At 40.7% G+C, this 26,056-nt stretch overlaps 1 protein-coding gene across 9 annotated transcripts in view; it reads left to right on the forward strand.

Annotated features, from left to right (window-relative positions):
• SASH1 (SAM and SH3 domain containing 1) overlaps nucleotides 1–26,056 on the forward strand; it is a 570,731-nt gene that overhangs the window by 537,300 nt on the left and 7,375 nt on the right. For 5 of the 9 annotated variants that reach the window (XM_030022551.1, XM_030022552.2, XM_030022554.1 and 2 more), the window contains 9 exons: nucleotides 411–543; nucleotides 4,591–5,426; nucleotides 9,393–9,464; nucleotides 11,881–12,024; nucleotides 14,229–14,364; nucleotides 15,375–15,544; nucleotides 16,660–16,869; nucleotides 17,614–17,764; nucleotides 20,485–20,598. In XM_030022551.1, the coding sequence (XP_029878411.1) occupies nucleotides 411–543; nucleotides 4,591–5,426; nucleotides 9,393–9,464; nucleotides 11,881–12,024; nucleotides 14,229–14,364; nucleotides 15,375–15,544; nucleotides 16,660–16,869; nucleotides 17,614–17,764; nucleotides 20,485–20,598 (1,966 nt within the window). The remainder of the gene's footprint in view (nucleotides 1–410; nucleotides 544–4,590; nucleotides 5,427–9,392; nucleotides 9,465–11,880; nucleotides 12,025–14,228; nucleotides 14,365–15,374; nucleotides 15,545–16,659; nucleotides 16,870–17,613; nucleotides 17,765–20,484; nucleotides 20,599–26,056) is intronic. The other 4 variants (XM_030022556.2, XM_030022557.2, XM_030022560.2 and 1 more) reach the window with 2 other exon arrangements.

Below are 26,056 nucleotides of genomic sequence, written 5' to 3' on the forward strand. Positions count from 1 at the left end.
AGACAGACCAGTGACTGACCCAAACCACAGGAGCATAACTGGTATGGTAAGAAGAGCCCTGGGAAAGAGCCCTGCCTGAAACGTACTGAGAGAGGACGTGGAAGTAGTTATTACACAATGCATGGGAAGAAAGACAAGGGCAGGAATGCATTTTAATGCCTAGGATCTTACATTGCACAGATTTAGAAATCAAAATGGTATGTCATGCTTTCAGAAAAAGAAAAAGAAAAAAAAAGAAAAAAAGAAAACCCTCAGTAATTTAAATGTTTCTGTCTGACCTGAGCTGAAAATATAACACCAGTTACAGAGCTGCATTGACACAGCGCAGCAGATGAGCTGGGTTAACTTGACTTCAAGGAGCAAGCCGTGGAACTACTATTTTATTAATATTCCCTTTGTTTCTTTGCCAGTCAAGAGAACAATCCGATGATGAAACAGAGGAATCGGTGAAGTTTAAGAGGTTGCACAAGCTGGTGAATTCTACTCGCAGAGTCAGGAAGAAACTCATAAGAGTGGAAGAAATGAAAAAACCCAGCACAGAAGGTAAAATGCAACATGCATATGGTTAAAACTGCGTGTGTGAATACATGTTTCTGTTGAGAGCGGACAGAAAGTGGAGGGCTGGAGGAGGGAGGGGTGGAGTGTTCTTAAGGGATGATAGGAAAGACTGCCTTGTTTATGGTGCATGCCTTACCCAAGTAATTGCATTTTGAGACTGTGGAAGGAGGAAAGTGACAGCCTAGGATGTGGTTACTGCTGATCTCCTGGTATTCCCAGACCAGTGCTGGAGAGTCCCTCATTAAGAGGTTAGAACTTGGTTCATGTTTTATGCCCCATGCTGGGGAGGGAATGAGACAAGGAGCAATCCCAGCCGGCTGCCCCACAGGGTCAGCAAGGAGCTAAGAAGAGCGACCACCACGTTGCTCCCTCCTCCAAGGCCTGGAACATCACACAGGTGAAGCTCTTGCTAGTTCTGGGAGGGTAGCAGCTGGTTGGTGGTATAGTTGCACCACATGGCATCATCCTGTGGCAAAAGTACAGAAACTCTATCAGACATTCTTGTGGGATAGTGACTGCCTCGTGTAATATTAACTCCTACTTCTGGGGGAGCCTGCTTGCAGTTTGGCTCCTGAATGAGCCCTGCTGCCAAGAGAGAGGGGGAGAGAAGGGGGGAGGAGGAGGAGGGTGGGGAAACGGGAGGCAGAGTTCAGGCCCTGGGAATGGCATACTGCAGAATTAACTCCGGATGACCTGTATCCGTGTGTGAGCACCCAGATTAACGGCGCCTGAGCCTCAGGAGCCTCTCTGGACAGCCCTGGTTGAGTCCTCGCTGGAATTGTGGGCACCCCTCTATGTTAGTGGCCTTCCCGGGTTCGTATGCCAATTCCCCTCAGCTTTGCAGTGAGCTGAGCCGTATTACGATTCCTTCCTAGTGCATTTAAGGAGAATGTGTGCATCTTCTTGGGTATGTGGCAGGAAGCTGTTGGCAGATTTATGATCTAGCCTGTGTCTCTCCTGCGTGATGATGGTTTTACAGGCTGGGGTGAAAGGCACGGCCAGTCTAGAGCTCTGGACCGGGCAGCTGTCTTGCTCTGAAAAGGTTTTGTCACCTCATAGGGTGGGCATAAAGCTGAGTTACCTTGGAAGCAAAAACATGGTTTATGAGAAAGGGCAAACAAAACAGGGCTATTTTTCCCCGGCTCCGAGGAAGGGACCCCGGAGAGGCCTTTCCTACCCCCTTCCTCCCTGTGGGCCTGGGAAAAGCTGCAGGGAGCAATCAGCCGGCGGCTGGGGTGGGAGCAGCTGCAGGAGCAGGCAGCCCAGGGGCCGCTGGGCGTGCAGATGCCTTCCTGCAGTGTGACCAGACTTTCTCGTCAGCATGTTAACTGTCTGTTTTGCTCTCTATTCCCTCTCTTACAGCGCTTCACTGCTGTATTTCCTTTTCTCTTTAAGTCTTTCACTTAAGTGTCCCAGTTCCCAGGTTTTTTTTGTCCACAGTTTTCCACGTCTGCCCCCCACAGAAAAATCACTGAATTAACAATTGTTTCAAAAAAAAATTTGCTCTGCTTCCTTTTTTCTCCATCTCCTGCCTGTCTTCTCTGTTTTAACTCCAGGCTTTTCTGAATGAATTATCCGTAACTCTGAATTTGCATTTTAACACTTTGTAGATTGGCTCTTGAGAAACTGTAGCAAAACCAGTTATTGCTAAATAACAACATGGATTACTTCTCTATAACTTCTACGTAAGTAGAAGGCCCCTTAAGTAGCCAAGTCTGCATTAGGAGCAGATATCTATGACTCTTCTTTCAGTAATTTCTACCCACACCCAAGTTTTCATGTGGCAAATTAGAAGTGCTTCATAAATGCTGTCCATCCTATATCTCATAATGTAGGTCCGTATTCCCATTTGGATATGTCAGAGGGCTCTGCAAGATCACAAAAAGTACTGTGGTCAGATTTGGGGATTGCTGTCTGGCCTTCCAAGTTACCTGTGGTTGACTGGATCAGTTCTTGAGCTGCTTGCTGCTGTTACTTGAACCTGTGTTATGAATGTGAAGTAATGTGAAATCCTACATGGCTAGGTTTTTGGGGAGTTGGCTATAAAATTTGAGTAACATCAGTAAAATTTCAATAAATTCATCAGTGTTCAACAGCCCTTAACAAAGTGTGCAAGTAGGCTTGGTTTGAAAACTGACGTGCAGTTCCTCAGAAGAAAGATTCCTCATAATCCACCTCAAAAATTCTTCACAAAGAACAACTTTGCCAAATTTCCCTTACACATTCCTGTTTTTAAAGAAAAGTACACTAGTCCCAGATCCTTCTCCCACATTTCTACTGTTGACTCTGTTATCACACTAAATATACATCTGGATGATCTGATACTAGAATGTGCCAATATCTGAATCCATGTGTCTTTTGTATTAGTCTGCTCCTAGTAAGCTAAATAACTGAAGCTTCCTAATTCCTGGGTAGCATTCTTATATAGCATTTAAAAACAAATCACATCTACATCTGTGTCATTATGGCTTTGTGTCATGGACGCACTCCAAATAACATCTGTTACAGTGTTGACACACAATGCATATTTTACAAGCTGTTTAAAAACATATTTACTCAGTGGACTAAAATTGTTTATCAGCACATATTCAGTCCCAGGAGAATGTCTATTTTCTGTTCAAATTGAGAAGTAGAGGGGAAGAAGAGCAAGTTGGACAGTCCAGTGAAAGTGGTGTCAAAATCAGTCTCCAGTCTACAGACCCACCCCAGAAAAATTCTCAAGAGTGAAAGTTGTGTGTCAGATGTGATCCACTATCCCTTCACTGTCACAGCGAGTTTTTATCTTGGTAAAATAGCATCTTAGATTTCAGCAAATATAGGTCAAATATGTTTTGCCAACAGAGTGAACTGAAGCTGGGAGAGGAAGCCTGTACAGGGCAACTAATGTTCTTTCACCTTGAAATGTGTCCCCTGTTACTGAATGAGCGAGTTTAGTGATCATAGGTGTTTTGGTAATGGTTCAAATTTAGCTCTACTGTGAGACCATGGAAGCAATCAAAGATGAAGGCAAAGTTGGGTCAGACAAGAAATAAATAGTCACATTTCTCTGTGTGTTTCTGATACATACCTATGAATGCTGTGAAATTTGTCAGGCAGGACTGAGGAGGATGTGTGCTCTTGTTTGACTCTTTCCTTGTTACTGCATCTAATACCCGAGCCTATACTTTGCTCAGAAGAAAACACCAGAGAAAAGTTTCTTGAAAGATAAATGTGAAAAGGACTTGCAATTTCAGGTCCTTTATTCCATTCTTTCCACTCCAAAAAGGAGACCTGGCTGTTTGCCCACCTCCAGTACTTGCATTGCAAAAAGTCTTCTTCCCTTTCTGTGAAATATATATTTGGTGAAAACCAAGTGTTTCTGTCATTACCAGGACACTGTTGAAATTGGCACACCCACAATTTGACCTACCTGTTTTTTCTTTGCATCTGTTTAAGTAAATTCTGTGTGATTAAAATTGGTGCCTCTTCATCTATTGAAAACCCCAAACTTTTAATTTCATCCTGGAGCTCAGCTCCATAACTTTCTGGGAAAAATACTGCTTTCTGCAGCAGCAACAGCACTGGGTATTGGAAAACTGGACCTGAGAGATACTTGTTTGGGTTTTAATACCTGGGTATACTTCTGACCTATTGTAATCTCACTAGAGCTGAGCATCATATGCAAGTATCAGAAGAAAAACATGAGAAACAGATCCCAGTTCCAGCTTTTAAGGATGTTCTTAGTGAGAGCATCTGTGGTCTTACTTAGCTGCAGATAAAAGAGAGAAACTTAAAATAACGATTGGTTTACTTACAGGATGCTGTCATCTCTCTACGGTTAACTCATCCCAGAACTCTCACTTCACAAATGGAAGGAAGGAACTGCTTCAGATTTATCCACTCACAAATACCTTCTGGGCTGCTTATATCAGGAAGAGTTTTCTTCCATTTTAAGTGGATGATATCTTAAATAAATACAATAAGGCTCTACAGGGAAACATCTTGGAGAATTATGAACGATGACACGCATTGTGCTGCTTTTGTCCCCTGTAGGTGTGGAAGAGCACTCACTTGACAACTCTCCTATACTGGATGACAGATCGGCACTTTATTCTGGAGTTCACAAGAAGCAATTCTACTTTGACAGTTCCTGTGAAAAGCAGCCAGAGGACGACTCGGACTCACTTACTACTTCTCCTTCATCCAGCAGTCTTGATACGTGGGGAGCTAACCGGAAGCTGGTGAAGACCTTCAGCAAAACTGATAGCCGTGGCCTTATCAAGCCTCCCAAGAAACTCGGGACATTTTTCTCTTACCCAGAAGAGGAGAAGACCCAGAAAGTTTGCCGCTCCTTGACAGATGGGGAAATGAAGAAGAGCCTCGGCTCGCTGAGCCATGGGGTAAGTACAGAAAGCATTTGCTTTTATGACAGCAACAGGCACAAGCACCATCTTCTGGTGTCCCTGGAGGAGATTCAGAGTGTAAGGAAGCAGATCCGATTGAAGAAAATGGATACTAACTATTCCTGTTCCAGAGCTTTTCTTTGCCAGCGCCCTGCTAGGAAAGGAGCATCCCCCGCAACTTGCGACCTACAATTACTGCGGCACAAAACGAAAGGGGGTGGAGGTTGTGGCTTCCCAAACAGAAGGCTACGAGGGCGCAGTTCTGTCAGCGAGTTCAATATTACCTATGTGGTGGAGAGAAGCCTGTACAGTCACCTCAACCTCTCACAGCTGGTGCGTCCCGTTACTGACAGGACCCTGAGCAAGGCTGACAAGCAGGACCTGAGGAGATGCCTGCTGGAGGAGGATGAGGAGGCCAAGAGGAAGTGGGCTGCCACAGTGGATCGCTGTACTAAAAGGGTTCTCTTGAGAATCCACCAAAAGTCTGTGAGTCAAAGAGTTGCCATGAAGGTGGTCTTCCAGTTTCTGTGAGGTTGCAGTCAACACTTTCTGCTTTATACTTTTAACTAAAATTCAGTGCTTCTGCTTAGAAACTCTTAAGCACTGTAATTCAGCTGTAAGGGAAGAGTTTGATATAATCCCATCAGAGAAGAGTTTTGTTGAGTTTGCAGTTTCGATGTGTACAGAGTAACGCAATGAGAGAGAGCAAATATGACAAAATGCTGCTTTTTAAATTCATCTAGTGCAGAAATTGAGATCGCTGGTGAACAGAGGAGCTTTGAGATGCTACAAACATGTTCTTTGTGATGCTTTGGGAGTCGGTATTCTCTTAAAGGGATACTGAGAGATGAACAAAATTTTCAGAGGATTAGAGCATCCTTAGTCAACTGTGCTCTGTTTCTCTCCTGCTGTCATTGCCTCATATTGGCCCTTCCCTTCTCAGTTTGCATCTCATCAATTCACCCACCCAGCTCTGTATTCTCTGTTATACACACAGCTGCAGTAAGACAGGGGGTTTTACATTATGCAGACACTGCCCTCCTGCTTGCTGCACACCACCACCAGAAGTGCCCCTTCTGCTTTGTCCCCAGCCACTGCTCCTTCTTTCTACCATGGGGTGAAGGTGATACCTTCCCTCAGAGCGTTGTGGAAAGGGAACAAGGGGTAGCCAAAAAAGGGAAATTGTGCTTTACAATGGGAAATTAAGTGATTTGAGTACTCCAGACGGATCCAAAGCTGCTTCCTGATTATATGACCCAGTTTTGACAGTTACCTTAACCATGATGCTGAGTTTCCTAGGAGCTTGCCTTTGGGGCCGGCCAGATCTCCAAAGCTGAGCCAGCTAGTCTGTTGTCTAGTTGACAATGTAGATATGTTCCCTACTTCAGTGGGTGGAAACAGCTGTGCACCCATAACATTAAGCAAGATATTCCAGGGAACAATACAGTAGAAACAGCTTTTCCTCTTGAACTACAGATTTTATTTTGAGAGGTCTCTGCTTCTATTTCTTCAGGTGTGAGGTAGTCTCAATATAAGATTCAAAGCCTTAGTCTCCTTGAATAACCTATGGGAGGTGAGCAAGCCTTCATGGTTCACTTTTTGCTCTTTGGCCACAAAACAGATGGGTTTTTTCTACCCAATACCACCATTCTGTCTTGGCAGCTTCACTATTTCTTCTGCATTGACTGCTTGCCGGGCCACTCAGAGAGTACTGTTTATTTTCATAGACATTGTACTCAAAAGACGTTTTCCCATGAGGATATTACAATGATAAGAGAAACCTTGGAACCTTACTCATCCTTCTGTGGGTTGAATAATAGGGGTATCTCAGGCAAGAGAGCATACTCGTACATGCTAGAGATGCCCCATAATTAAAAATACCGTTAACTGTCTTTGTAAATATAGATGACAGAAACAAGGTTTTTCAGTTCTTCTAATAAGTAGTCCCGCCATAGTAATTTCATTATGAAAACCATCTGGACTGATTTTGGCTTATTCATAGAGATACAAACAGAGAAGAAGTGGATAGCGTTTTGTTGTCGTTGAGGAACTCGGTCAACTGTTCCTCCATCTTCGTTTGAATGGGATAAATGGTGGAGACATGATGCTTTTACTAGCTTTTTCAGCACACTTCTTCCTGAGACTGCCAAAAGCTGGCAAACTTCAACTAATGCCACTCCTTGTTCCTAGAAACACTTAATGTTTGTTTGCTGCAACCTCAGGGAAATTGCAATGCCTATGTATTCAGTGGAACTGGTCACTCTGTCTTGCCTTGCCATTCATTTTTGTCATTTATATTTGTTTCAGTGACCTGGACATGCATGAAATTTTCAAATCACATCAGTTTTTCTTTTCTCCCAAAATGATAATACTTTTAATTGCATGGCCATTCCATTGAATATCCCTCTCCTCATCCACAGACCTTTTGTTTGGTACAGTATTGCCAGAGTCACTACTAGAATCCAAAGGCGGAAGTCAAATGTTAAATATATGGGGAGGTCCATAATGAAACAATAAGCATCATTAATATGGTATGTTTGTTCAGAAACTTTTAACCAACAGATATTTTGGTTCAAGCTTCTCTGAGAAGACTGCTTTAGGAGGAGCTCTGGCTGGTTTGACAGACAAGTTTGCTCAGAGCAGTTCCAGATGTCTTCTCTTCGTTGCTGGGATTACCATATGCTGTAGGATTAGTTAGAATGGACTCTTCACAGAAGGATGACATTACTCATAGCTAAACGTGCTGTGCTTTAAAAACTGATCTTATTACTTGTGGTTGGTCTCAAATGCTTTCCAAAAACAATTTTAAAAGCTATGCCATAGTCACATTGCATTCTGGAAAAAAACACTTAAAAAAAATTCTACATCACAGCACTCTTTTTAATGTGTGGGAGGCCTAGACAAACCTGGCTTTGAGTTCTAGTAGTTGTGGTGCGTACAAAAACTGTCATCCAAGCACTGTAGGTGCACAGCACCTAACATAAAAGCTAGAAAAGAAGACTTTTTAAAAGCTGTTAATATGCATGCTGATTAGCAGTGAACAAGGCAGGAGGAATGTTTACTTTAATAGAACTAATTGATATAATTGTTTATTAAGTGGCACAGTTTATAGAGCTTGCTTCTTCCTAAGAGAGTGTCGAAGCAGACTGGTAGTTCTCAGGTGGTGGGTCTTCACTGACTCCCAAGTACACACTCACTGTACTGATTGGGCAGTCCTTTGTAGGTATGATCTGATGCTTAGCTGAGTCTTAAGGTGTGTTCGGAGTTACTCTGGGTAGTTCAGGCCCTAAAAACTTATGGTTCGCAGGTGGTTGATCTTCTGCCTCCTGTTTGTCCCAACTCTAACTCTGAAGAGAATACTTACAATAGACATCTGCCTGTCTCACAACCCACACTCAGAGCCCCGAGTTGAAGTTGTGGAAGTAAATTGTAACCGCCATGCCTTCATTTCCCTGGATTGCCTTGTGAGACTTCTGTCAGGGCCAGGTACTTGAGTACTGTGCAGCTGGTTGTTCAGTGGCCAAATAAAAAGTCAAAGGTTTTACCTTTTGGATTGCAAAGCAAAAGCTGGATTCTCTCTGAGCCCCCTAAGTGTCTCGTCTTTTTTCAAGTGATACCAAAGCTTTAGCAGAGACTCATCTGCCACAGTTAAACAGTGGTTGGCTGTGGGAATGCAACTGTACTGAGTTTGGTTGCTCTCTGCTCTTGGGAGGGAAGCAGTGTCATAGTGCTGATGTTCTTTTTTTATTCAGGATGATTATGATAAACTGCATCTGTGCATTCAGCCAAAACCGAGTTACTAGGTGATTGTGGCTCTGTAAACATAGCGTACTTTCTCCCAGAAGTAGCTGAGCTGCTATGTACCGCCATAGGTGTGATGGTAAATACCTAATCTGGAATCAGGGCTTGCTGAGTCTCTGGGGTCATAAGACTTATGGATAGCTGGGCTGGTTTTTCCCTTGTCTTAACAAGGGCTTGCCCTACAAGGCCTCTAGTGTATCCCTGTATTTCAGTGGAAATGGAGTCTATGCAGCTATTCCCAGAAGGTAGGTTATTCAATGCTTTAAAAGATTGGTGGTTCTCTGTTTCAGTGCTACTGTGGACTTATTTATGAAGGCAGATGGGAGCGCTGAGGTGGAGTTGCCAGCACCCTGGAAAACTTGATCCATAAGATCAACAGTTCCCTCGGACCAAAAAGTCTTTTTTCTTTTTAAAGAGTAGGCAATAGATGACTCAACAGCAGCAGACCTTAGGCCAAGGAGTTGTCTCTGGAAAAGCCAAATGACTCAAATTGCTTTATAACAGATTTCTTGATTTATAATCTCCCATCCTTTTGTTTGTTTGTTTCCATTTTTGCAGACATTTGTGTTTTCACTGCTGTTTTCCAAATCACAGATGTTTTGAGTGAGCTAATCATTGTGATAGAACTGTATCCATCCTTTTTTTTTGCAGAGAACCTGTAGCTTTGGAGGATTCGACTTGACAAATCGTTCCCTTCATATTGGAAATAGTTCTGACCAGATGGTGAGTTTAAGACAAGAAGGCACAGACTTGAAATAGCATAAAATGAAATGTGCAGTAGAGTTATAATAGACCGAAGTGTAATTTAGGTCTGTAATAACAGTTTGGGGATCCAAGAAAACAGAGTATCTTTGTTAACCTCAAACTTCCTTAGCTTTGAGAATAACATACCCACCCATATCCATGTGTGTATAAGTATTTATATACCGTATGTGTGAAGAGGCAGGAACAAGTGATCAAAGCGCAGATCTGGGGGCACATCTGTGGGCTATTCTTATGTCTGACTTCCTCAGAGCATCACCCCAGGCAAAACGTAGGATTACTATACTTTCTTGGTAAAAATATTTACTATTTGGAATGATGAGGCACACTTTCATTCACAGAAGATCTACAAGTTACTTGGGTGGAAGTCATTATGTAAGAGATTTATTATTTGTTTTCTTATTGTATCTAAGAGCTCTGGAGTAGACCAGGGTCCCATTGTGCTGGGTGCTGCACAATTGATCTGAGAGCTCTTTGTGTTTTAAAAAAAAAAAACACCTCCCCTGAGAATTAATTCCATTTTATGTTACTTATGTTGATCCTGGTGTTACTTTTCGTCAGTCTGTGGCCAAAAATAACAAAACAGAAATGAGCCAGAACATTATATCAAATGAAACTGCCAACGTATTTTTTCCTTTTGTCCATATATGTTTCTCTTTTCTGTTTCAACATTGGCTCTGATAACTTCTCTGTTCAGTTAAATCAAGTCTAAATTGTGAAACATTTTGTATGCCAGCATTATATTATTTTTCATGTCAGCTGGGGTTTTTGGGGTTGTTTTTGTTTTTCTGATTATTTTTTTTAACGTTATAAATTACCCATAAGTTGGCCAAAACTGGGGATGGTTATTTTATTCATCAATTTTCAACTCAGCAAAAAAGTTAACTTCCAAACTTACAGTGTTTATCTTTAAACATAGATACTTTGGCATATCTTGTTCAGATTGGTTTTGATACAGGAAAGCGTGAAATCTAGATGTTACATTTTTGCCTACTAGCATCAGTAGTGGGAGGGATGCAGTGCACCAGAATAATGTATGCAGATCAAGGTTTTTTTCTTGAAAACTTTTAAGTCCATTAAGTGGAAGGTTTTTTTCCAAAAAGATAAGGCAAAGAGCTGTCCTTAATTTCTGCTAAAAGACCAAAAGTTAACAAAGAAGTTGTAATCACAAACAACTTGTAAAGGAAAAAATATAGAATTGTCAGAAATGAAGTGTCAGCTGAATTTCAGGAAAACTTTTGAGGAGAACATTAGTAAAGTAGCAAACATACATAAATTTAGAAAAAAAGATAAATCTTTTACGTAGAATATAGTGTACGCTTATTTTAGGGTTTGTTATCTTATGTACCTAAATGGTCCTCAGAAGGATTATTGAACCAAGTTGGACACCAACTTCAGTAGTCAATCTATTTGGCCAAACAGATTTTGGTCCTTTTTGTCTTGTGATTTTTGGTGCACCCTTGCCAATGGAGGGTGCTGGTGGTAGCTCTAATAGAGCTGCTTTGCTGTGGTTCCTGACACACTGTAGAACAAAAGACCATGTTCAATGTGCTGCCTGGACAATCTGAGTAAGGGCTGAGTCATAGAAGTTTGGCAAAATGTCAACTGATCCATGTTAATTCTTCGCATGTGCTTGTAGCATAAGTAAATGCTAGGTATCTTAAACTGGTTTAGAAAAGGTTAAATGCATTGAAAGCAGCTGGCCTTTCTCATCCGCTATATATGGACCAGCTAATTTAGTTCGGCAGTACCCTGTTGTATGTCTTAAGAATAGCTGTGCAAGTGTAACCTTCTACCATTCATTGTCGATGGATTTAGTAGCTTTTTTTTCATTTTTTTTATAAACAATCCACAGTAAAACCACAGAGACAGTCATCAAGAGAGGTTAACTGAATGCCTGTCTTAAAATAAAAAGTAAAAGTTGAGTAGCCAAATGTAGGTATCCATATATATACACACACAGATACGTATTTAGCTAGGATCTCAGAGGTACCTTTACTCCTGTTAAACTACATGTAGTATTGACCAACATGAGTCACAACTACTGTTGCCTGTCCTGTCAGGAGGGCTTAGCCTGAAACCATGGAGTTTTCTATCCGGTCAAATACTTACCTGAAACTCAAAGAGATGAAGGCATCCTAACAGATGCCAACACATCTACACACAGTACCTGCAGTAAAGGTTACCAGTCAGGCCTTAGGAGTAAGGTACAGTGGACTGCTACAGTGGTTTTGCACAAGGTCTCAACAGTGAATTTAGAGCAGTAAACAGGACACCATGCTGCCATCCTGTGTCTGCCTGGATGCCTGCAGACTGCTGAATGAGGAAAAATATGGCTCTTGTATTTTATAGGTTTAAACCCTGTTTTATTTTGCAGGGCAAAGAAGGAGACTTTGTTTATAAAGAAGTGATCAAATCGCCCTCTGCCTCCCGTATATCTCTGGGCAAAAAGGTGAAGTCTGTAAAAGAAACCATGAAGAAAAGGATGTCTAAAAAATACAGCAGCTCTCTGTCTGAGCAGGTATGTAAGGTCTGCAATGGAATCCACTTAATAGCATAGAAGTGGTAATCAATATTGATTCCTACGCTTCAAGGCATCTCTGAAGAAATTTCTAACAAGACTATGTCATGTGGCTTATTCCTGTGTTCTTATAAAATCCCTCACTGTGAAATGGCTTCCTATAGATGCTAAACCATGAAAATGCATTTTCAGATTTTCATTCAAATAGCTCATCAGCAGAAGCCTGTGGTTGATGGCATTACACATCTCACTCTATATTTCCATTTCGTTATCTATCATCATTATTTATTAAGGGAACTGGTCTGTGACACAGGGTCACAGTAGTATATTTAATCTGCAATTTACACCTCAGTTTAAATTCCCAGCATAACTTCACATACAGGGTTCCTCTCTGCTGTTACAGATTTATTCTCCATCATAGCTTGCCCACTGCAGCAACCCATTAAAACAGATGCACAATGTAGTCAGAAAGGGGCATCCCACTGAAGATTTTCCTATTATTCTTTCATTACAGATTTTTATAGCTTATTCTTAAAGGCAAAGCTGAAGTACATTAGTTGTAAATTAGGCTTTGAATTGCAGTGGCCTAGGAACAATTGCCGTCTTTTTCCCTTTCAGTATGCTTTGTGTTCTTTGCTTTGGTGGAGTGTCAAAAATTCTTCAGCATTTGTTTAAAACCAATCTTGCCCCTTGAAATGTGTAAGGAAGAGCTTGGAAAGCGGCTGGGGAGGCAGAGCTCTCTCTGGCTGACATTGCCACCAAGTGGCCTCGTACTGGCCGCTGGATGGCTGGGGCTGCTTGCGGCCATAGGGAAAGGAGAAGGAAGGGGAAAGGGAAAGGAGTCCTGCCCCACCAGATCGGCCTTTTGGTATTAATGCAGAGCCTTAGTGCCTGTGAAAGTAGCAGTTCATAACATTCAAAATAACAACCCCCAACTGCAGAATCTGGAGACGGTATAGAGAGGCAGAAAGGTGACCAGTTTTATGCAATGCTTTGCAACATTAAAATCCCTTTCCTGTAGGACTATTAGCCATACTTATTCATAAGCAAGGGCAGTGCTACAGTTACGGTTATTTAATTTAAATTTACAATTAAAACGTTTTAAGGTCTAACATGATTTGATACCAATAAGGAGATGCTTTGGTGTCTGACTGGCCTTACAGTGCCCCTCTGCAAAGCCTGCCTAAGAAAGGGATGCTTTGAGAAATTGGTTGACAGTGAGTTAGCAATACTTCTGCTCTGTAGCTCTCTCCAAGATTGACTTGACCTCTGAAGTCATAAGCTGGGATGACTTTTTTTTCTGATGATTCTGCAGCATGCAAATAATAGCTTTCATCTAAAAGTTTTCTGACCACACCTCTCCACAAAAACTCTTCTTGTATGCAAGCTAGAGTTCTTTTTTTTTTTTTTTTTCCCCCAAACTTTTTGGTATAGTCATTTTAGAATATTTGTACCTTCCTGTCATCATGACTGAAACTGTGTGCCAGTATCTCTGCATTGAAAAAAACAAGCAAAAACTATTCTGGCCACAAGTATCTGCTGCTTTATTTTAACTACTTCACAGAGGCTGACAGAATTTCAATTTAGGAAAGACCCTTTTTGATTTCTTGTAATGCATGACTGAGGGAGAAGAGAAATTGCCTCACCTATTGCACATGTAACAATTTTTTTTTATATTTATGCATTTATGTTTATGAGTATTTATGCTATGCACAGGCTGCATTTTCTAGTTAATTCTTTTTTTCTTCAAGGTAAACAAGCAAAGATATCAAAAATTCACTGAAAAAAAAAATGTACATTGCTGTGTGTCTCACTTGCATTGTCTGATTTGTTTGTATTCATCTTTGTACAAAATCCTGATTCAGAAAGCTGAATTTGGCGTTAGCTTGTTTTGCAAGTACTGCTGGCAAAAATACCGTGTGTCATTAAAACCTTTGAATTAGGAGTTTTGTGTAATGTTTCTTTCTACTTACAATGCTAGCTCTTTCAGACTGGACTGTTTGCTCCTGCCCCCACTATCATGCCTAATAAAGTGGGGTTTCCGCCACAGCTGAGTACCATTAAATGAGTAGATAAAACAGAGAAGGTTTCATCCTGTCTGGTAAAGAGCTGGAAAACAGAATCTCTTTCCTTGGAGATGAACGAGCAGCTCCTGTCAGTGCCTGTGTTCATTTACCAAACTGAAATGGTTCAATCCCTTTCAGGAGTCCAGCCCTGGGGTCATGCCGGGTTCTCCGCAGTCACCACCGCCGGACACTGACTCCCTGGACAAACCCAAGCTGAAAGCCGGTGGCTCAGTAGAGAGCCTGAGGAGTTCCTTAAGCGGTCAGAGCTCAATGAGTAAGTTCGACTGTAATTGCATTGCTCCATTTCTGTGGCTTCAGGGAGCGGAGATCTCCACAGTAAGCAGAATCAGAGAAAGTCAAAGCAGAAGCAGTGGTTAAAAAGTAGAAAGGCTGATGGGTTAGTCATTAAGGGTTTACAAAGAACTGTAAATTCTTTGATGCAGGAACAATCTTTTTTGCTTTGTGTTTATACAGAGCCCTGAAAAAGTGAAATCCTGCTTTCTGGCTGGGTCTGCTGGGTCCTGCTATTACGATATAAATGATTGGAGTGAGAACTACAATCCTTGGCCAGTAGTAAACAGCTCATCTTTACACTAGATTTCTCCTGGGCACTTCTGGTGGGCTTCCCACCCGCCCCTCCAGAGAGACCTTGAGGTTCTCTCGTTAACTACTTAGAGGAGTATTATTTAAAACCTCTTTGGTTAAGATAAGCTCTGTTTTGTGTAGAGATAAAGTGGGACACAGATGGTGTGAACTTGCTTCACTATGAATTATTGACCAATAGAAACCAAGGGGAAAAAAACTGAAGAGAAAACTCCATTTTTAAATGACTGAAAGTGTGTTCTGAAAATCGTCTGCCCTTTTTTTTTTTTTTTTTGTAATATCAATACAAAGTGTTGCCATAATATTAAATTTCTGGATGTGAGGGGGATTCTGGAACCCTCAAGCAGGATTCAGAGCTTATTTTCCCCACACCACTACGCTTTTTGTGGGCAAAACTTCCCAGAAAGATGTCATCTCCTGTGATGTACTATAGACGAGACACTAGTTAAACAGCTTCTCATTTAAATATTGTGGAGCTGAATTTGGGACAACAGGAGTGCAAAGTAGATTAACTAACCCTCCCATCATGTGTATATAAGAAGTAGCAGCATTTAAGGACTTAACTTTGATTACTATGTTTTGTAGAAGGAAGACCCATTTTCTGTCTTGCCTCTGTTTGTTTCTGAACCTTCTTCACAAAGAGATTCTTTTTTGTGGACTGATACTATGTCTCTCACACAGGTGGTCAGACAGTGAGCACAACAGACTCCTCTACCAGCAACAGGGAGAGCGTGAAATCAGAAGATGGTGATGATGAAGAGCCTCCTTACAGAGGACCTTTTTGTGGAAGAGCCAGGGTTCACACTGATTTTACTCCAAGTCCTTATGATACAGACTCTCTGAAGCTCAAGGTACCAGCTATATCTGTCTTTAAGGGGACAAACGTTTATTTTGGCAAAAGTCTTAACTAAGAGCTTTTTCAAGAACTATACAGTTCTTAGTCTTTTTATGAGTTTACATGTGTTTTTTGAAGCCCTTTGACCTGTCTTATGCTGATACATTTAAGATTTGCTTGAATTATAGCAAAATGTTATAGAACATAAGTAAGTATTAGTATTTCTCCACGTCCAGGGAAAGACACTTGTGTCTTCAGTTTCTGAAAAAAATAAAAATGTGCCACAAATTCATTTCTATTTTGCAAGGATTTTGTTTGAAAGATTGGAAAAACACACAATGAATTAATCCATCAATGGAAAAATTTTCAAAATCCTTGAAAGAAATGTGGGTGCACCTGCACATAGTATCTCTTAAAGGCATTTCAGTTAATACAACTTGTTTTGAGTTAATATTTAATTACTTTGCTGACTGTGAGTTGCCATCCCCCCTTTAATTTTTCTGGATATCAGGTTTTGTTATTTTTAGTTGTGCTATATTCGATTCAAACTATCTGACTCCTCATATTCATTACTTAAAATTCCGAGGGCAGCTAACTCCTATTAAAGCAGATGTATGTAAGGTAATCTCTTTAAGGATACAAAACCAGTTGTGTGTCCATTTCTTTGTTATGGTTAGGAGCACATTAGGAAAAGCAACACTCTTGCATGGTTCCTTCTGCATACACCTCCTTTCCGCAGGAGATCTGATGTGAGATTGTGCCCATATACACTGAGCATGTTCTTATTTGCACCTATTTCAGATAGTTGCCCAGCGGAGAGACATTTGTACAAAACAGCAGTGATGCACTACTGGGGTGTAAGCAGGTTTGTGAATCTGGACAGTTGGGGTCCATTCCAGGTTCTTTTGTTGACTTGCTCTGTGGTCTTAGGCATGTCACTTAATTCCCTTTTCTTCCATTTGTAAAACAAGTATAATCAGACATTTTTGCAAGAGCTGTGGTTAACCTTTTGAAACCGAAAGAGTGTTGTCCATTCTGTGTACATGAAAATCTAAGAGAAAGTGGGTGTGTTTGCTTGAATATCCGTCAGAAAGCATGCCTAAATGCCTTTCTTGCTTCTTTGGTCTGCAGAAAGGTGACATCATTGATATAATCAGCAAACCGCCTATGGGCACTTGGATGGGCCTGCTGAACAACAAAGTTGGCACTTTCAAATTTATCTATGTGGATGTGTTAAATGAAGAGGAAGAGAAGCCGAAGCGGCCCACCAGGAGACGCCGCAAAAGCAGACCACCCCAGCCCAAGTCAGTTGAGGATCTCTTGGATCGCATCAACTTAAAGGTCCAAATTCTCTCATTCTGTTTACCCTTCAGTCTTCCTTGTGGGAAGGGGGCCACACCTTTGGAGTTGTTAGTTTTGAAAGCCGCACACCAGATACTTAATTCTAAGGATCGTGACACCACTTAGCAGAATCAGGTCTTAGCTGCAGAGTGAAAATAGCTGAGGCCAGGCAGAACTGCCTGTCAGGCTTAATGAAGTGCTGCAGGCTGCAAGTTGTATGCACTCAGAGACCGTAAATCGTTGCATAGTATGGCTACTAGCTAACACAGTTCAAAAGCAAGCAAAAAGTGTAAAATAACAATAGTTATCCTGTCTTTAAAGAGGAAGGTTTTTTCCACATTTCTGTTCAGAAGAGCTAGGGATAAACTGGTGCGGCTGTTGTTCACCCTTTGTACTTCTCCCTTCATACAGAGCTGTGCCTTATTGTGCATCCAGGTAGCATGCTACCCAGGCCATTTAATACAGTGTGTTACAAATACAAATATATGTGCAGCATTCTAGTTCTGGCACAGCTACCTCCCTGAACTCTGACCAATGTTTATACAAACTATAATCCTACAATTTTGCTGTTATACAGTGGTTTGCATTTGCTAAGCTACTGCTTTTTTTGCTGGTTGTGAAAAATCTCTTCTGGTATCTTTATTGACAAAATAAGTTGAAATAAATATATTGTCTCACAGCTGCTCTTTTTTTTTTTCTTTCTTTTTTTTTTTTTGTTTTTTTTTTTTTTCTCCTTTCATGCAGGAGCACATGCCTACTTTTCTGTTCAATGGTTATGAAGATCTGGATACCTTTAAGCTATTAGAAGAAGAAGATTTGGATGAACTGAACATCCGAGATCCTGAGCACAGAGCTGTTCTCCTCACAGCAGTGGAACTTCTGCAGGAATATGATAGTACGTGGGATGTTTGAGGTTTTCAGTTTTACTAGAGCTCTGCCAAGAACCTTGTGAACCCCTTAAAGCAGAAAACTGGTTCCAGGATTTTGATTTTTTTTTTTTTTTTTTTTTTTTTTCCCTAATCCAGTTATTTCCAGGGTAATCCTGTGTCACAACATGTAGATTTTTGAGGAGTGACTTAAGACTTGCATTTGTTCTGCCACAATTCTGTAAGCCCTGCTACCCAACTTATTCAAGTGATGTCAAGTGTACAACACATACCCTATAGAATACTGATGTTCAGGAATAAATCCTGAGGTAATGTACTAAAAATAAGAAGCTGAGGCATGCAGAACAGGAAAGAAGAAACTTCTAGACTAGAGGGAAGAGATTGAGATTATCAAGGGTAAGAAAAAATTCAAAGCCCAGAGGGCTGTGGAGAAGGGTAATATGAATTAAACTTTCTCTTATTTTACCTGCACGTGCATACAGTTCTTGAACTGTGACTTGCAGGATTGTACAGGTAGCTTCAGGCTGTACACATGACAACACAGCAATTTGCAAAGGGAGAAAATACATCAGTCAAGTGCAAGGAGTGAAAGGCAGTGACCCACCGATCTAAGGTGCAGCAGTGCAGTTCTGCCTGTTGTACAGATGGTCTCAGGCAAGTGATTGCAAAGATGAGGGAAAGCAGAGTATGCCATGGCATTCAAATTCAATGGCGTTTTTGCCGCACAGGAGGAAGCGGGGCTGTACCATCCACGTAGTAGTCATGGTAGAGTAGAATCATTTGTAAAGCAAGTGTAGCTTGAGACAGGAATTTAGATGCGCTCAATACCTAGTTGCAGCAACCTAAGACAGCACTGAATTTCCCCTTTGTCCCTAAGTCTTAGCAGAAGTTTAGTATCCCACCAAGCAGAATCGGTGGAACGGATTGTATGATGGGTTTCTCAGCTGTTTCTGTGCAAAATCCTATCTTTTAGCTTAAATTGTCATAGCAGCCATTTAAACAGCTGCTTATTAAGTGGGCAGTGCTTAATTCTGTTAGAGAGATGTGTGGTTAGTATCTCTAGATAGTGCTGTGTGGTCTGAGCTTTCACTGACATGTAGCGTTCTTGTTCATTTCATTTCATTTCCCAAAGAGGCATCCACACTTTCTCCGCCCTCCTCTACCCCCTAGTAAAGCTGCAGTTTCAAAATTAGATTCTTTTCACTTATATCAGAGTAGCTTTTCATCACCTAATATGAGCTCCTTTTCATTATTTGCAGACCTATTTAGAATGCTTACTTCCCTGAAGTTATATTTTTTTTTTTTAGGGCCCTTCAATTTTGGTTTGAAAACTTGAGGAACTATGTGATGTGGTGGTTGGAAAGTATAAATTCCAGCTCCAAGTCAGGGTGATGAGGAGAAAGAGAAGTGGGGACCAGACAGCTGGAACCTGGGAGGGACAACAGCACTTAGTTCCACCCCATAATTACCTTTCATGTGCTGAGAATAGGAATTGGAATAACCATTTCTGACATTTTATTGCAGGGAAAAAAGACAGACCATAGACTGTATTCTTCCATCATGAAGTTGGTTTTCTGTATCTTCAGCTCCAGATTTAGTTTCTTTACAAAATATGATTTCTGACCAAACATTCTGGGTAAATTCCTGGAATCCAGCCTGTGCAGCCTGGATGGACCACACTTGAGTGTTGGCCCTTTGCACAGACCAAGGAAGGAAGGAATTTTTAGCACTAGTCTCTCCCTTGTCCCTTCCCCCTTCGTTAGGGGACAGTATCTAACTTTGCCAGACCCACTCCTGATCCTTCCTCTCGGTCCCTTCTGGAAAGTAGGTCAGGGTTAGGATTTTACTCTTTTTTCACTTGATTTGGTTCTTTTCGGTGCTTTTTGCTTTTGTTTTGAGTGCTCGGGGCGGGGGGGGGGGGGGGGGTAAGTCTTAGGAAGAACTTGACACCATCATTTTAAATAAATTTCCATGGTTGTAAGTTGCAGGACTTGGCCCCAAGGTAGTAGAGGTACACACGTGGTCCATTCTGCTTTCATTATGTATCACACTGCTTGCTCACACTCATGCTGAGGCTGTTGCTTAATCCTTTACCAAATGGGATGAATGTTTGCAACATTTGTGATGGCTGTTCCTAATGCTCACTCTTTCTAAAACAGTGGTGTGATACAATTAATACAACAGTGAAGATCATAGAATAGTTTAGGTTGGAAAAGACCTTTAAGATCATCAAGTCCAACCGTTAACATAACACAGCCAAGTCCACCACTAAACCATGTCCCTAAGCGCCACATCTACATGTCTTTTAAATACCTCCAGAGATGGTGATACAACTGTTTCCCAGGGCAGCCTGTTCCAGTGCTTGACGCCCCTTTCGGTGAAGAAATTTTTCCTAATATCCAATCTAAACCTCCCCTGACACAGCTTGAGGCTATTTCCTCTTGTCTTATCGCTTGTTACTTTGGAGAAAAGACTGACCCCCACCTCACTACAACCTCCTTTCAGGTAGTTGTAGAGAGCGATAAGGTCTCCCCTCAGCCTCCTTTTCTCCAGGCTAAAAAAACCCAGTTCCCTCAGCCACTCCTCATAAGACTTGTGCTCCAAACCCTTCACCAGCTTCGTTGCCCTTCTTTGGACATGCAAGATAATGGTGTTGGAAATGGAAGGTTGAGAAGTTCAGCCGGATTTTCTGTTTGCCTGTTTTTCACTGTATTCTCACATCCTCTAGGTAACAGCGACCAGTCAGGATCTCAGGAGAAACTTCTCATTGAAGGCCAAGGCCTAACCGGATGCTCTCCTCGGGATTCTGGCTGCTACGAAAGCAGTGAAAACCTGGAGAATGGTAATGGTCACAGCAACGAGCCTTATTATCCCTGCAGCCTTTTTTCAGTAGATAACTTCATATACGTTCTGCTCCTGTTCCTAGCTAACACAAGCTACTTCATACTTGACTTGCTCCTTTGCTCTGATTGCCTCTTTCCCTCTTGGCTTGAGCCATTGGTTTTCATTGCTACTGTTTCTAATTTATTTATTTGTGTTGGTAGGAAATAGATCATATTTCACAAATCATCTTTCTTTTGTGATCTAAGGCAACAGGCACTCTCACTGCCGTTCCCTGCCTTCTCCACTCCCTGTCATATTCTCGTGCAACCGTGCCTCATGAGGCTTGCACTACTTATACTCCAACAGCCCATGTCTAAGGGACCACTGACAATGGAGAAGTCGCTGAGCTCCACTGAGATTAGGAGGATTTCTTCTAAACCCATACAAAAACCATTTAGAAAGTGTTCTCTGTTTTAGGCCATATTTTTGTGTTTGCTTAGGTTGAATGTTGCATTCTCCTCTGATCAGAAGCCAACTGCAGAGATTTAGGACTTTTTAATATATGAACACTAGGAAGTTAAATTAATTGAGAAGTTGGTAAGGAAATAAACTATGAAAAAAAAATGCTTATGATCTCAATTCTCATTACCTTAGCTTGCATCAGTGAAAGGTGATGCACTGAAAAATTACCAAGACAGATGATAATAGAGATTTCTCTCTCTGTTCTGAAGAAATCAGGTGGTTGTGCTGATGGAGCATGCTTTACTTGAGGGATCATGTAAACTTGTCATTAGGGATGAAATATTAAAATATGAAATTGGTTTGAGTTTGGCATTATCACTCCAAGCATTTGAGCCATGGCTTGGCCTCAGACCGCCTGGTTTCATCGCTAACATCCAGCATAAACAGGAAACCAAGAACAGAATAAATAGAGATACTGTACACCCCTTGTAGTGGCTGGTTTTCCAATTTAAAATATGAGCTAAAGATCTTTCTCTAAGTATGTGCATCTTCTGTCAGTCTGCCACTCAGGAATAACCATTTATTGAAGAAAATTGCAATTTGCTTTGAAGCTGAATACCTGAAATCAGCAGTACACTAAATTCCTGAAAGCAGAGATTTTTTTTTTTCTTGAATATGAATCCCAATACAGTAGGCATGCTGGAATATAATCATAGGTAAATATATGGCATATGTGACAATTTGCTTTCCTTTTTATTTCTAAGTGCCATCATAATGATAGCTGTAGCACTGAAGTTAAATTGCTGCCTGTACATTTTCCTTATTTTAACAACATAATAAAATCTTAGGAAGCAATTGTCATTGCCTGTCTGCTTAGATACTTACATTTAAACTAATATTTCTATGTGAGTTTTGCAGAATGTGAAATACCACTGATTATTTTTTATATTGCTTTTCATGTATGGCTTGCTGCATTTCTGCATCATTTTTACTCACAAATGCATTTAGTGCTTGTTTTGAAAACCATTATGAAAAGAACATTTGGTATGGGATTCATTCAGAGATTTTGTCAAGGCTGGTTAATCTCAAATGTGCTCCACCTTCTTTGCAAAGTTCATGGACCATGGTTGTTTATATGCATGTTGTTTTCAAAATACATTGGATTCTCACCTGTTAAAATAAGGATAATCATTTGTCTAGTATAAACACTTCATAAAGGGGAAATGCATTCTGAGAAGAAATTGGTATTCAGATTTTCTGGGGAATGGTTATAGATAATATTTTGATGACTAGTATAGTGTCCTCTTTTGGGCTGGTACTGGACCCTTTGGCATCAGTTCAAGATTTCAGAGATGCTCTTAGATTTTGGCTAGAAAATGGTTTGCTATGTACTGTGGTAGTGGTACAGATGTATCTTTTATAGGCACTTCTCAGGGTCCCACTGCAGAAATATTTGGGTATTCTCATAGGTATCCACAATGTACTTACAGCAGCACTGTGATTTTATTCTGATTTACAGAGAGCAAGGAGCATACAGTTTGTGAACTATTCAGTGTTAGACAGGAAGAACGTAAGAGCAGAAAGCAACCATCCATGATCCAACCATTAGTCCATATAGTCCAGTCCTCATTTTGAAACAAGGCAGAGAGAGCAAGCTCTCCTTTAGACTTCTGACAACGGTGCAGTTACTGGGCTTGTTTTGCCTGCAAGCGTCATCTGTCTGAGACGCATTTGGAAACGTTATCAGAAATCTAGTTCTCACAGGACTGGCCAAAAGCAGATAGCTAGAGAACATGATAGCAACAGAGCAAGCATATTGGATGCTTCCCAGGGTACTCTTGGGGAATGAATCATTTAAGGACTTAAGGACTTCAAAAATTGGGTACTGTTTCCTGGCATTCATCCATTTTCCTGAAACTGTTTCTCTTTATGAACAACCCTGGTCTTCCTTAGAACCTCCATACCTAGCAGTGTCTACGTATAGACCTCCGTCATACTCCTTCCCAAGTCATCTCTTTTCTAGTCTGAGAAGGCCTGTTAATTATTCCTTATAGGGCATTCATGTCCCTGATCATGCCTGGCTTCTTTGAACCTTTTCTTGTTGTGCTGTATAGCTTTTTTAAGGAGAGAGGGGATGTGAAGAGATCAGAATTGCACACGCAATGCACAGAGCTGAAGAAGCAGACAAACCATGGCTTCATCAGGTGGGATAAGGGAGTTCTCTGATTTGTTCAGAAACTGAAGCCCAGAGTGCCAAGTAGGCATCCTAAGCACTTAAGCCTTCAGTGCTAATTAGTCAGAAAAGGAAGCAACAGAACAGGTGGCCACATTGCCTAATGTAATGTGCATTTCTACTAGTTTGTAGTCAGTAAAAAAACCAACGAGGCTGGGATTGTCTACTGTGCCATCATCTTTGTTGTGTCAACAGAGCTGTTTGAAATGCATGCAAAATATAGCCACAGAAAGCAATGCTGAAATGAAGTTGTTAAAATCTGGGATCTGGACAGGCCACTGAATGCATTCTGTGTCTGGTTTTGAGTACTTAAATTTCTGAGGATGATCTTCCATACAGAAAAAAGTACTCAGACAAACACTGAAAATTTGTTGCTGTAGCTCTGGTACCTCTGGAAATATTCCCCAAGATAATCTCATTTCTTCTGAGGCGGATAATGACAGGGAATTGAAAACTTCCTTCTCTGTATTCTAACAACAAGAAGTATCATGAGAGGTGGACAGTGCTTTGTCTAATAAAAACTGCACCGTAACGTTAAACAAAAGAGTTGAAGTATGCCTGTAGCTTGAACTGAACCTGGAAACAATATAAACTTTCCATTTGTTTTGTGTAAGGACCACCTTTGTTATCTTAGTTTTCACCCAGACACCTGTGTCCTTCTGCTCATATTTAAATTAGAGATGCTGCTGTGTTTGACAGCACTATGAAAGGCATTAGACTGCTTAGCTGTACCAGGGAATCATAAGAATGAATTATTATCAAAAATGCTAACGTTAAAAACGTGTGTTAAACCTTGCTAGCTATACACTTTAACCCTTGTAGGTTTTTTCAGATTTTTTTCCGAGATAGGGATGGAATGTTACATTTGTGGACATTGTTTATATAGCTGTTCACTTTAGAATACAACTTAAAAACATATTTAGAAGTCTGTTTTCAGGAAATATTACCCTCCTTTGTTAATGTCTCAGAAGCACAATGAAGTTACACCTGGCAGTCAGGAGGAGGGAAGGAATAGCTAGAAGAAGAGAAATCACAGCTGCCCTCCTGATACTGCTCTTGACTTAAATCTATGTAAGAGAAATCACATTCTGAACCCCTGTCCTTTGTACAAAACAGTAGCATTGAACCCAGCACTTTTTCTAAACCATTTTGAAGCAGAGATCTTAAAGAGTGCATGTTCGGTTATGTATTTTATAGACAAAATGTTTTGAACTTTTTCCCATTCTCTCCACATTTGTTTGTTTTATGCAAAACAGGGCTGGAACAAACTAAAGATTTGATTTTACTTTCCCCAATTTTTCTTTTCTCGTTTTTCTTGGTATTTGCTTCTTCCTTTTCCTATTTCCCATTTCTTCTTTTTTCCATTCCCAGGCTACTGGCTTTACACAGACATATCCCATTTCTAAAGAAATGAAATGTTGTTTACTAGATACCCTTATGGCCTCAGTAAGAGCTTATATTGCACAGTAGTAACATTTCTTGCAACTTTTCTTTCAGTGTTGAGGTTCCCGAGTGTGTTTTACTAAAACCAGTATAAACCCTGATCAATATTTCAGATTGAAAAGAACATACATGGATTTTTTTATGTGAGCTGTGACAGCAAGCCCCAGACAATATGGTGAATTACTGCACAAGTCAGACATCTACTAGCAAATATGAATAATGAAAAGAGAACACTCCTTTCCATACTCATTACATATTGACATTAGTGTCTGAAAGCACTAAAAAAATGAATGTAACATTTCTTACACGTGTCTTTTTAATGTGGTTGAAAGTTATTTTCAGAAGGTGGTGGCCTAGCTCCATGGAAAGATGCAGGCAGAGAAGTCTTCCTGCTACTTCTCTGAGCTACCTGAACTCAAGGGAGCCAACTTAATGTGTGATGTCTCTTTATTAGCTTGAGTTGGACTGTGAACCATACAGGTTCTGAGAAAGGAGTTCCTGTATGCTTGCATTCATCCTTGTAGGCACGCCTTGATTTTAGATGGAATAACCTTTCTGGCATACCAGTAAATGCAACCAACTTTTTTTGAGGGGAATGTTTTCCTTATTTCTCTTTAAATATAACCTCCATTTTCTTTGCTAGTTTTCTGGATACTTTGTTTTTTAAACTGCTTGAGTAGAGAGAGAGGCAAGAGAGAGAGCAAGCTATTTCTCTTTTAGGTTAAACAGGTTCTTTCATTCATATTCAAAGCGAGCAGTGTATGTTATTCAAAAGCCAAGCATTGAGCTTCTTTGAGGATAAAGATTTGAAGGCAAGCTGTATGAGAAGAAAGAATCTGTTGCTTAAAAGTACACCAGATTAACTTAGTTCCAATGAAGTTAGCAAAACTTCTCAGATCTCTAGAAGTAACTGATTCTTTAATTGAAAGCTATCAATTGCCTGTTATTACAGACTTTCGATACCATTTAGTCAAACCTATTGGTTTGGGGTTTTTGGTGGGGTTTTTTTGTTTGTTTTTTTCCATTGGAAAAAGAAATTTCAAGCTTTATTTATCCTGATTTTAGAAAGCTTACTGTACATGGGGGAAAGTATCCCTGTCACCCTGAAAACAATAACTATTCAGGATGTGCATTGCATTCTGAGAGGTCGTCTGCTTTGAGACAACTTTACTTCTGTCTTGTTAAAAAGAAAATTTAAAAAAAATCTATGCAGTATTTGAGAAATGACCTTGCATTTCATACTAATGAATACTCTAGTGAGCTCAGTCCCTTTGATCAGAATTTTTCTGTCTGATGGACTTCACTATTTAAAATCAGTGGTGCATATCTCATAAAAATA

The sequence above is a fragment of the Aquila chrysaetos genome, chromosome 8, assembly GCF_900496995.4.
Source record: "Aquila chrysaetos chrysaetos chromosome 8, bAquChr1.4, whole genome shotgun sequence".
Lineage (NCBI taxonomy): Eukaryota > Metazoa > Chordata > Aves > Accipitriformes > Accipitridae > Aquila > Aquila chrysaetos.